This window comes from Typopeltis vanoorti, chromosome 1 (genome assembly GCF_054136105.1).
Source record: "Typopeltis vanoorti isolate ZY-2024b chromosome 1, IOZ_Tvanoo_1.0, whole genome shotgun sequence".
Taxonomy (NCBI): Eukaryota; Metazoa; Arthropoda; class Arachnida; order Uropygi; family Thelyphonidae; genus Typopeltis; species Typopeltis vanoorti.
In genome coordinates, this window is record NC_143549.1 from 185738540 (window position 1) to 185751816 (window position 13277).

The 13277-nt window shown below is 35.3% G+C and overlaps 1 protein-coding gene across 1 annotated transcript in view; it reads left to right on the forward strand.

The window, feature by feature from the left end:
* roq (RING finger and CCCH-type zinc finger domain-containing protein roquin) overlaps positions 1-13277 on the forward strand; it is a 504568-nt gene that overhangs the window by 49730 nt on the left and 441561 nt on the right. The window contains exon 3 of the mRNA XM_090405434.1: positions 8677-8852. Within this exon, the coding sequence (XP_090261560.1) occupies positions 8677-8852 (176 nt within the window). The remainder of the gene's footprint in view (positions 1-8676; positions 8853-13277) is intronic.

The following is a 13277-nucleotide window of genomic DNA, read 5'->3' on the forward strand; positions in this document are numbered from 1 at the left end:
CCTCACACAGTTTTCTTTTAAAGACTACATCTGTCATAATTGTAGTTTCTGAAAGTCATTGGAGGTTTTTCCACTTGGTTATACTTTAAATTAAAGATACCAAGAAATTATATACTTAGTTTAATCCTTTTTGCAAGTGTAAGCAAACAGGTTTGTGCCGGAACTATTTTCAGGACTGGGGCAACTCATAAAGAACCTTATGACTTCACATCACCTGCTTTAGTATTCCATAATGCAAAGCACATCTCCTTGCGGACATGTATGAGGGTGGTCTGAAAAGTTCTCGGCCATAGATGGCAACGTTATCGGGAAGATTTTTTTTTTCTAAGTTGGTACATCTGTCATAAACATTAATGTGAAATTGCAAGTCATTCTATCAAGTAGTTTGATAGGTGCTACTACTAGTTGCATTCTATCAAGTAGTAGCAACTACACTAATGGCATCTATCTCCGACTACCACTGGTGTTTCCACAGACAATCACAATTATATCAGCAGGAAAGGTCACGGCATCAGTGTGCTTTGGGATGCTAAAGCATTTTGTTTATTAATTATCTTGATAAGGATAAAACAATAACCAGGGAATATTATTCCGATCTTTTAACCAGACTAGATGAAAAATTCGTGAGAAAAGACCTGGTTTACAGAAACAAAAAATCATCTTTCATCAGGACAATGCACCTGCCCACAAAGGTGTTTTGGCAATAGGAATATTAAGGGATCTGCACTATGAATTGTTGAACATCCACCCTATTCACCATATTTCGCTCCCTCTGACTCTTAACTCTTCCCAAAACTCAAACTCTTCCTCGCTGGCCAGCGTTTTTCTTCGAATCAAGAGGTGATTGCAGATCTTACTGAGAACCACTACAGGACGGGATAATAGTGTTGGAGCATCGCTGGAATAAATGTATGTCTTAACCATGCTTCCGGCCAGGATGTATATGTACGTCCACATTTCCATGGATGCGAAGTGCATATTAAAATTGTAATACCATTGATATTACATTGAAATATATGATGGATACAAAGCGTTTGAGGATGCGTATTTGATCTTTAATGGCCGGTAAGTGGTTAAGGGAGATTATGTTGAAAAGAAAAATAATTTTGAAATTATAAATTAGTTTTTTCATTGTTAGGTTGAGAACTTTTCAGACCACCCTCGTGTAATGCTATGCATTATGGGAAGGGTCACTACCCAGACCGATTTCGACCTTTATTCAGGTCTCATCAGTGGGAGCCAGACCCAGTGGTGTTACTATGGTTGAAGTAATGCAGAAATCACATTTTCATATATACAAGTAGCCAAAAGGTGTCACACCTTATTATTAAAATACTCTGGATTAGAGAAAGTTGTTAGAAGTTTTTCTACTTGGTTATGCTGTAAATTAAAGATATCAAGAAATTATATACTTGGTTTAATCTTTTATCCAAGTGTAAGCAAACAAGTTTACTCCTGAACTACTTTTCTTTAATCTTTAATAGTATAACCAAGTGAAAAAACTTCCAACAACTTTGTCTAATCCAGAGTATTTTAATAATAAGCTGTTGACACCTTTTAGCTACTTGTAGATATGGAAATATAACTTCTGCATTACTTCAACCTTAGTATCAGTGACCTCTGGGTCTGGCTCCCACTGATGAGACCTGAATAAAGGTTGAAACCGGTCTGGGTAGTGACTCTTCCCATAATGCATAGCATTATACATGTCTGCAAGGAGATGTACTTTGCATTATGGGATACTAAGGCAAGTGATGTGAAATCATGAGCTTCTTTATACGGTTTCCCCAGTTTTGAAAATAGTTCAGGCACAAACTTGTTTGCTTACACTTGGATAAAGGAATTAAACCAAAGTATATAATTTCTTGATAGCTCTAATTTATTTGTAGTTTCTGAAGCTTACTACAGCTCTGAACTTAGTATACATGTTCATTACTAATGTCACTAGTATGCTATAGGCTTTACAACCTCACATGTATAGGAGTTAGTGTATGTGCATTTCTTGTATAATGAGACTTGTGGAATATCCATAACTACTCAGCTTCTTAAATAAAGAAATATCATCATTATCAACCATTATCAATCCACTTAGAAAGAGTAAAGGACTTTCAGTACCTTGGATCGTTCATCAGCAATACAGAAAATGATATCAGAAAATGTAAACAGCTGGCTCTAGTTTTCCATAACAAACTCTGCCCCATCTGGAAATCATCATTAGTATCATTAAAGACAAAATTAAGACTATACCATGCAACCAGTTGATCCATCTTCTTGTATGGTTCTCAAACCTGGACAATAAGCACCAAAAAAACTACAGATCTAATTAACTCCTTTGGAACTGCATGTCTCAGACTGATCCTTGGATGGACCACATCACTAACTCTGTTGTGCTAAATCTGGCTAAGCAAGAACCACTTATCAGTATAGTCAAAAAAACTACAACTCAGATGGCTTGGGCATCAACTCAGACATCCTGAAGTCTTGCCCTTTTTGGAATCCCTCATCCTGTACAAACCAGAAGATGGCAAATGCAGTAGAGGAAGACCATGCAAACAATTTTGGTAATACATAGTGAAACCATCAGTAGGCTGAGCTGCAAAACTCCATCTGACATCTACTAGTTAGCTCAAGATAGAGAGACTTGGAAGACCATAATTTGCAATATTTAATTTTTTAATATAAATCTCTTTTCCCTTTTCACATTGTATCATATTGTGAATAAACTATGTATGTCGATCCATTGCTCGATATAGGCCTTTCCAAGATTACTCCAAAACTGTCTGTCCATGGCTCTCCTTTCCCATGTCACTCCTGCAAATCTGATGACATCATCAATCCGCCGTGATTTAGGTCAGCGTTGTGGTCATTTTTCCTCTCGTGAAATCCATTCCAGTACTTCTTTTGTCAATCGTTGATCTTGTCTTCGAGCAATATGCCCAGCCTATTGCCACTTCAGATCTTTCACTCTTCCTATGATGTCAGAGAGTTTCGTTTGATTTCTTATCCACATGTTCCTTTTGTGATCTAGTCTTGTGATACCAAGCATTCTTCTTTCCATACTAAATTGTGTTGTTCTTAATTTCAGCTTAATAATAACAGATCTTGTATCACAACTGTAACCAAGGAACAGTCATGCCATTTGTCTTTACAAGACAAATGGCACGACTATTCCTTGGTTACAAGGAATTCCCTGCAATTCTTATTTTGTCCTATTGTTATGTGACACCTCCAGAGAGTCCAAAGACTCCAAGGCACCTACTATACAACTGTCTCCACCCAATTCTTCAACGACAATTGTCATCTATACCAACGCCATCTTCCACCCTAGTATTTTCACAGACAATCGCAAACATCCATGCCCATGGTGGGATTCGAACCCACAGCCTTTTGGTTGGAGAGCGGATATGCTTACCACTCTGCCAACCAGGCCGGTACTATCTGAAAAGATATTCAAAGTACTTTTCTAGGAGATTCCTGGCACAGGTAAAGTTGTCCCTAGAAGTCTTCCTCTGAGATTGCTTCAACACTAACTGCAATTCAGTCTGGGTTTTTGAAATTCTTTAAGTTTCCATTCTCAGGGACTGATGTGAAAACAGAGGTTGATGAATTGGAGGTACTTAGTATGTTGCAGAATCTCAATGCAAATACAGCTGTGGGATTAGATGAGATATCAACTCACATTTTATAAGAATGCAAGGGAAATGGTGATGCCTTTGACTAGGCTGTTTAATTTAAGTCTCAGCTCTGATATAGTTTTAAGGGAGTGGAAAGTGGGCAAAATAATTCCCTTGCATAAGAGACATTCTAAAACTGTGGTAGCAAATTATAGACCAATCAGTATCTCAGAAGTGGTGGTAAAAGTACTGGAAAAGTTGGTAAAAAAAATTCAAGAATGGGTGTATAAGAATATGATACTCTGAGGGGGCATTATGACTTTGCAAAAGGGTCGGTCATGCCTTTAGTAATTTACTAACTTTATAATAGTGAGAGCTGAGTTGGATATAGGGAATGGCCACACAATGATACTGCTGAATTTTGTAAAGGCATTTGATAGAATACCACATGAAAATCTTATGTGGACTGGAACAAATGAAAATGGATATGAAACTGGTAATATGTATACAAGGATGACTGATTGACAGATACCAGAAAGTGAATATGGAGATGCAGAATCTTGGAGAAAAGCAGGTGACTAGTGGTGTGCTGCATGGCTCTGTACTTGGACTACTGCTGTTTAATTTGTACATAAATGTTATAGGAAATGATCTGAGGGCAGATACTAAAAATCATTTATTGACAATGTGTTTGAAGACATAATTGATTACAGTACCTAGACATAACCTGTTTGTTGCCAAGGCAATGTGGAAGCATAATTACATCAGCCTTAGGCATCAAACAAATTGAACTGAAATAAACTTGGTTATCCTAGTTAATGACAAGGAGGACAACTATAATTAATGTGAAAGAACAGATAATGCAAATGCCCATTTTCTGCTGATATGTATTCCAAAAACCATTGAAATGGGTAGAAATTATATTACCATTGAGAAAATTGATTTTGCTAATGAAAAAGAAGAAAATTTATAGAAAAAAAATGTATTACTCTTGTTTTATTACAGAACTTTGTACAAAAATTTACTTCTCACTTAAATAGGTTTGAAAAATCCTAAAATGGATTTCTTTTTTATTTGCTTCAATAAGCTGACTTCTTTTTTACATATTGATGTTAATTGATACAACACCAGTTTGTCAGAAGTGCTTCTTCCTTTTGTTCCAAATAAGCAAGGAAACCCCTCTGTAATCAAGGGCAGAAGAATGGATTAGCTAATCCACTTCCATTTCCAGATATCAAAGCATCATGCAACTTCAATTTGATTAATCAGGGATGGGAACTTGCCTTCTTCCTAGTTTGGAATACATAGACAAGAATCAGTGGCCTGCTTATCCAAGCTTGTACAATTCAGTGATGACAAGAAATGTAGAGCAGGCTGTCGTAGTATAGAAACTTCGGCTCATGTTGCACACCGCTGTTATTAGATACAGCGCAATAGTGATGATTATAGAAAATAGATTAAAGAACAGAGGTTTGATAACAGCACCAATAGAACTTGACTATCAGACTAAGGATTGAAGATTTCTGATCTTGTAAGGAAAGTTACTTTGCGTAAACCAAGACTTGATGTCTCTTTGAAGAACACTACATTGTACCAAAATTCACCTTTGCAACTGATACCCTTTAGAGGTGTATGGTGTCAGCAAAGTTATGTGGACTAACCAATCTTTGATCTCTCTCTCTCTAGCTGATTTTAAGATACTTTCTTTGTTGGGGCTTAGACTTCTGGCTTTGCATGTTGGGTCATAGGCTTGATTTCAGAGTGATGGTAGTTATCTCACATATAATGAAAAATCATCTGTCACCTAATGACTTCAACAAACATCCATACTACAGTGAGATTCAAATTCACAACATATTGATTGGAAACCAGAAATATCATTATGGCAACTAACCATGACAGAATAAGTTACCATCCAGGCCAGAATAAATTATTCCTTTTGAATGTTCATTGTCATCCTTATCTTATTCTTCAGTCCTTGAGCTTGTTGCACAATTTTTGATTACTTAAAATTTTGCAGTCTGTTTTTGTTTTGATCAGCTGTTAGCTAGTCTCCTATATTGTACAAATTCTTAAATGAACTTACTATTGAGATATCTTACTTTTCTTTCAAGCGTGAAAATTGTTAATTATTTTTATACAGGATCTGTTGATGGTTGCTTATTTTACCTGTTTCTAGGACTGATCTTTCATACATGGTAGCCAGTACTATCAATTAACATACAATTCATCACTTCAACAAATAAAACTTTTTTCTTTTCAAAAGCCTCATCTGTAACTTTTTTGCCCCTTCCTTAAATTCTGTTTGACATATTACTATCCAATGTCAGTTTGGAATTGACATTTTCTCAGCCTTCTATGTTGTATAAATTCTCAAGTATCAATATACAGGCAACCCTTGTATAATGCGGTACTTATACAAAACGATTTCGATATAACGCGATCTACAAATCGTAGTAACACTTGTTGAACGCGGTACTTATACAACACGGTTTCGATATAAGACGGTCTACATACTGTAGTAACCCTTTATCTTTTCATATATTTTTCAACGCGTGACTTAAAAATCAAATTTTATCTTCGTTAAATTTGCATCTGCCCGTATCGCAAATGTAGTTATAAGTAGCGAATTTATATTAGGGGAAATACCCCTTAGCATGCATGTACGTCAGTTGTTTACTGTATAAAGTATTTATTGTTGAAAATTTTAAATCACTTAGGGAATTGAAACAACGTAGATCCGAATATAAATTAAATAATACTTTAATAGATATTTCCGATATTTCGGCAATGTCACATTGCCATTTTCTAAAGGAACTTACAAAAAGGTAGGTGCACACAGGCACTAACAATACAGTAACTGAAAATGAAGATATGAAGCTATCATTCTCCTAGAAGTCCTGATGGTGCCCTCTGTCGGGCTAAGTAGGCGTTCTTGGCCGTTGGGCTGAAGGTCTGCTGATGTATGCCTCCCAAATTTGGGGCAGTCGCATACAACCAAATTTGTTGAGGTTTGGAGAGTTTCTTAGGGCAGAGGCTGATTCCATAAACTCTCCAAAAAAACTCTCCAAACCTCAACAAATTTGGTTGTATGCGACTGCCCCAAATTTGGGAGGCATACATCAGCAGACCTTCAGCCCAACGGCCAAGAACGCCTACTTAGCCCGCCAGAGGGCACCATCAGGACTTCTAGGAGAACGATAGCTTCATATCTTCATTCTCAGTTACTGTATTGTTAGTGCCTGTGTGCACCTGCCTTTTTGTAAGTTCCTTTAGAAAATGGCAATGTGACATTGCCGAAATATCGGAAATATCTATTAAAGTATTATTTAATTTATATTCGGATCTACGTTGTTTCAATTCCCTAAGTGATTTAGAAATGCATAACCAACGTATAAGCCTGTCTACGAGAATTGTTGAAAATTGTCTTCGTTTTCTGTCAGGAAAGCACATTAAAAATCGTGTGCTAATCTCAAGATGAGTACTTTATTATTTGGTGAGTTACATACAATATGTAATGCTTTTTTTTTTTTATGTAAAAAAATATTTTTATAGTAATGGCCATTTAGAGCACTTTTGCGATATGGTTGAAAACGAAATTAGTGAATTAATTGATGGAGAAATAGATTTAAATGAGGAGGAACTGGTACAATTAATAGATGACATCGAACTAAATGGCGGGGAAAGTTCTGTTGAAGATTCTGATTGTGATGAATCTGTTAAAGAATTCGGTTTAACGAAATTAGCAGGATTGGACTTGGCAAGAAAGTTATTTTATGGATAATGATCTCCCAATGGAGCGCTCTGGAAAATTCACGAGCCAATTGGATATTTGTTTAGCTCCGTATTATGAACTTAATAAAAATTGCAGCATAGTGGTAAGCAAGATCTTATTACTGACTTCTTGATAACTAAATCAACTGAAGTATGCAATGAGAATTATACAAATGTCCAAGAGATTTCAAGTGATGATGACATCCAGCCACTAGTAAATAAAGAACATCTACGAAATGTTAGTTTTGAAGAGAGTGATGAAGATTAAAATATACACTTTATTATATTTTGCCTAAAACATTAATGCAATGAAGTTTACGTACAATTTATAATTTTTTATAATTTTATACCATTATTTGTTTCATAGTTTATTTGTTTTCTTAACTTACCTGAATTAAATAAAAATATATTTTTGTTGGATATGTCATTGTTTATATAATCTTTAAAAAAAAAGTTTTCGGAACGTAACCCTACTTTTTCAATTTGATCTCGCATAACGCGGTAGATGAGTCTCGCATAACACGGCATTTTTGTGGAAACTAACAGCCGTGTTATACGAGGGTTACCTGTACTTGCTCTTGAAGTTGTCTTGATGTCTTTCTTCTCATGACATTTGATATGACTTAGGCCATAAGTTGAATTAGTGGTCACAGGCCCGTTCTGTACCGTGGTGCAATGAACTCAGCGGCACAATTTAGGGGCGGTAACATAATGTGTTATTGTACTTCGAAATCTTTTAATTTTTAATGGAAAGGGGGGGGGCACAAATATTTTGCACCCAGTGGCTCAAAACCATGGAATGGCTCTGAGTGGTCACATTTAGTGGCATACTTAACAAGTATTAAATTTCACCCGATTAAATAAATCACTGTCTGTTTTGATTGTCTCTTGTGATTTTGAATGAATAGTAATAATTGAACAAGCGATGCATTTATGCAGTATCATATTTTCTTGTAATTGAAATTAAACTTTGCCTACTTTTTAAAGTTATGCAACTGCTATAGAAATAATCACATGGATTATTTCTTATTACATATTAATAGATAATCACATGGATTATTTATTAATATGGTTTTAAGGGAGAAAATCAAGAGTCACCAATTTACATGAACAATGTTAATCTGCTAATTGTATAAACTACATTCAGGTGGTTGAGAGTGTGCTATAGTTTTGTATCCAGTATGGTGAAACATGTATAGTTCATATAATAAGAAAATAATATGAAGTAACAAATTTATGAAATATTGAGTAAGTTAAAAAAAATAATGTTTAAAATACTGCATTTTAGCTATGCAAGAAGAAGTGCTAAAGCTAGTGTTGCTTGCTCTTGAAGATGGCTCAGCTCTATCTCGTAAAGTATTAGTGATGTTTGTTGTTCAGAGATTAGCTCCACATTTTCCTCAAGCGTCAAAAACTAGTATTGGCCATGTTGTACAACTTTTATATAGAGCTTCCTGTTTTAAGGTAATATTTATTGTAATAGTATTATGTAGCTTGTACAGGTTTATTATATTTGTGGACATTTTAACTTGCATTGATAAATTTGTATGTGAATAGCTTTGTTTTTCAAAGGTTAAGATAAAATGTCTATATGACATAGTTGTTAAAATGCAAACTTCAAACTTTTTACCTCATACAAGCATGTATTTTTAATTTATAAGCATCATAGCATGGCTCGAGAGATCTTAAGTGCTGCGGTTGCTTAAGGGATTGAAAATTGAATGCTGTTGCATGTAATGACTGAATGTTTTCATTGTAACGTGTACTGTTTTTATGGAGAAACATCAATATATGCATTATTTCTCAAGAATAACTACTGTATTGTAATTTAAAAGATTGGCATCTTTGGACAGCTTAGTTTTATCACTACTTTTTTTTTTAATTCATCCAATGACTAAAACATATGGTTTTTGCATTTTTGGAGAGCAATTTTGTATCTAGGGAATAGGATACCCTAATCAAATGCTCATCTGGGTTTTCAAGTAGACAACATCTCTATTCTCCAACCACTATGTTGCTAATTCAAATCCTGCCATAAGCATGAATGTTGTCTATAGATTGTAGATGAATTTCATTGTTTGGAGTGAGCCCACTCCCAGCTTATTGGACACTTAAAGTGTTCTAAAAAATTTCCATGTTTGGTCTCTATAGCAGGATTTCCAGATTATCTAATCCCCAGCTGATAGATTTACAATATTTCTTGAATGGAATTATCATTAATTAAAAAAAAAAATTAAAAAGCTCCAGAAAATCATTTTTGCCAAACATATACATGGCCAATATGACATAGTTGTTAAAATTGCATGCTCTGAGTAGCTAAAAAGGTTTTAGAACTTTTTTCTAAAACGCATTTGTACTTTCTATAAATAAATACTGGAAAACTTGAAGATTTGTGTCAGTATGTAAAACAAGAAGTGAAATTAGCTTTTTTTTTTTTTTTCCCCTAGGATGATTTTCCTCTCACTTTAAGTTAATTATTTTCTCTGGTTTCATCATTCAGTATATCTGCATTTTTTTTTAAAGTGAGTGATGCCATATTAATCAGCATCACTGAGGTAAAAAAAGAAAATTACAACTACAAAGGGAATTATATAAATTAAGGGCTAAAATTAACTGTTATGCAAAAATAACTGGCATAGACAGCAGGTAAGAAATCAAAAGAGTTGGGATCCAATTCACAAGTAGAAACTGACAGAGACAGCTGAAAATAGGCAAAAAGGGCCAAATACTATAGAATGTAGTAAGTACACATACACTATGATAGCACAATATGACAGTCATAGATAATAAACTAAGTTTTCACCAGGAAAACAAACTTCATTGTTAGCAAGGAAATGAAAATGAGGCATGGGGAATTCAGTTTACTGTTACAAAGTATGCCACAACATACACTGGTGTCCAAAAGCTAAGGATGAACTACATTTTAAACTATATATGTAAAAATGTTTAACAACTATAGCGACAAATGTTGATGTAAATTTATTGCCAGCATACTAATAAATTATATTGCACAAAAAAAGTTTTATAAATTTCACACATATTAAATTGTAATATGTTTTTTGGCAAAAGCTACTAGTTAAATTTCCATTCAAGAAATATTGTAAACCTATCAGCTGGGGATTAGATAATCTGGAAATCCTGCTATAGAGACCAAACATGGTTAAGGAATTAATGTGTAGTGCTTACAGCAAGCTGTGCGAAGAGACATTTCATTATGGAATATGTCCACCCCTGAACTGTGATGTAGCTCTCACAATGTCACACCATGTTTAGCACTAAGTGATTTTAGGTGTTCTTGAAGAAAACTGGCCCACTCCTCCTTCAGAGCAAGGATAAGGCCTTGTTTGTTTTCCAGAGGAGAATTTCGAGCAGCAGTGCGTCTCATCCCAAACTTGTTCTGTGGTTATAGATCTGGGGAAGTGTGCTGGCCACTGAATTTGATTAGTATCCTTTGTCTCCAGAAGTATTTCCACTGCTCTTGTACGAGGTGTTGTGGCATTATCATCCATAAAATGAATTCTTTGCCTACATGTTCAGATGTCATGCTCAATTGCATCACAGAACAATTGAACATGACATTGAACTTCGTTGCAATATTATTCAGTGGTCATAGTCCCTTTTTTCAGCACTTGTAGCTTGGTGTGTCCATTAAGCATAATGCTTCCCCATACCATTACTCCAGCACTTCTGTATCTATCCCTTTCAAGAACATTCTCATGATGGGAAGCAGTACCACGTTCATACTAGATTAAGTGTCATCTAGAATCTGAGCAAAGACTAAAATGACTCATCTGTAAAAAGTACAATAGCCAATTGGTGTCCAATTTTTAGGATGTAACACATCTGAAAACATGTTGTATAATGAATTGTGAATAAAGGGATGCACAGGCCTTCGGGTGTATAGGCATACTTGTTTTGCCTATACACCCAACATTTTGCCACAGTTTGTCAAAATATCTGTGTACCTGTACTTGAATGGAACCAACTTGCATGTAATTGCATGCAAAAATGTAATTGACACACCATGACCTGTCATGGTGTGTCAATTACATTTTTTGTTATAACCAAAAATCTGTCTTCATACTCCATGGTAGAGCAAGGGCAACCTTTTAGCACACATTCTATTGGTTTGAAATGCTGCCTAGAGCATTGTATACAATGCTATGTGAGATTGAAAATCTCTGACAATATCAATATTTCTGTGGCCTTCTTCAAGCTTCCCATAATTCTTCCTTGCATGAAGTCATCTAGATCAGTGATTTTCAACCTTTTCCATAATATGGCACACCTAGACTAAATATTAAAATTCTGCGGCTCACTAAAAATATATTCTTTTACTAAATATATGAAGAGCCAAAGGCTTCAATTCGGCAACATAACTTATTTAAGTTAAGGGATATTACATCCCATATTGTTTCTTAGCCGAATAAGAAACTCAAAGTGTTTCATGCCGAATATAGAAACTATATAAATTTCGGCGATTCCAAGCGTAAGCAAATACCTGGATAGTGCAGCAACTGACCCTTAAGGTAGTGCAAGCTGAGGCAACTCATAGCAAAGGTGGAGCAAGATCCGATCACTATTCTTGATATTTACCCATAATGTGAACTTAGCTCCTAGGAGCTGTAATACTGTTCTACATTATGAGAGAAGGTCGCTACCCAGACCGTTTCAACCTTTATTGAGGTCTCATCAGTGAGTAGATAGACCTAGTTAATAATACCAAGTTTGTAGCGAACAGAACTTGCATCCCTTCTATGAGAATTACCAAGAGGTGTCCTAATAAATTACTAAATATATGAAGAGCCAAAGGCTTCAATTCGGCAACATAACTTATTTAAGTTAAGGGATATTACATCCCATATTGTTTCTTAGCCGAATAAGGCTAAGAAAAATTACGATAGGGAATCTTGGAAAAATACAAGCTTGATTCAAGCCAAATGGAGAAATCGCCGAACTTTATATAGTTTCTATATTCGGCATGAAACTCTCTGAGTTTCTTATTCGGCTAAGAAACAATATGGGATGTAATATCCCTTAACTTAAATATTCTTTTAATTTTTTTTGATGAATCTGGCAAAAAATAGGCATAATTTTGATTGATTTACACACACAAGAAGAGGAAAGACCAGACACTAATAAATAAATGTGCAAATTACAACATTATTTCTTTCAATTAATTTGTTTTCATAAATCTCGCGGGTACACCTGAAGACCTCTCACGGCACACCGGTTGAAAATCGCTGATCTAGATGATGTCTTTGAGACTCTACAAGACATAGAAGATTGATTTAATGGATGAAAGCCATAATGGGATAGAACGTAGTGATAGGATAGAAATTTGCAATGTAGTGCCAGATAGTATTGAGAATGGTGTTGAGGTTGAAAGTGAAAGTACAGAGTATGAGAATAGTTTGAGTGATAAAAAAAAAAAAAAAAGAGGAGTTAGTAGCAATGAGGGAGATCACATGGTTGCGTGGAGTGATACATAGGGTGAAGCGGCAGCTTGAGCAATTACAAAATTGCTCATCGAGTGTCAGCTAACGGAAGGAAGCAAGTGTGTGATAAGAAAAATGAGAGCATGAATGGGGTAGTGAAAGGAAATTGAAGGAACGAGTGTTGTATGGTGATTCGCTTTTAAGAGGTGTAATAGATGAGAGTTCAATAAAATCATACATGCCGGGTGCAAAAATTAAGGATGTAAGTGAGGCTATTAGAGGACAAAAGTAGAGGGTGAAAGAAGTGATAGTAGTGGCAGGAACGAATGATTTGAAAGGAGATAAATTTGCTATGAGAGAAGACTTCAAGGAATTACTAGAGGTAGCAAAAGAAAAGAGTGAAAGAGTTAAGATAGTGAGTCTGTTGCCGTGGTATGACAGAGAAGAGTTA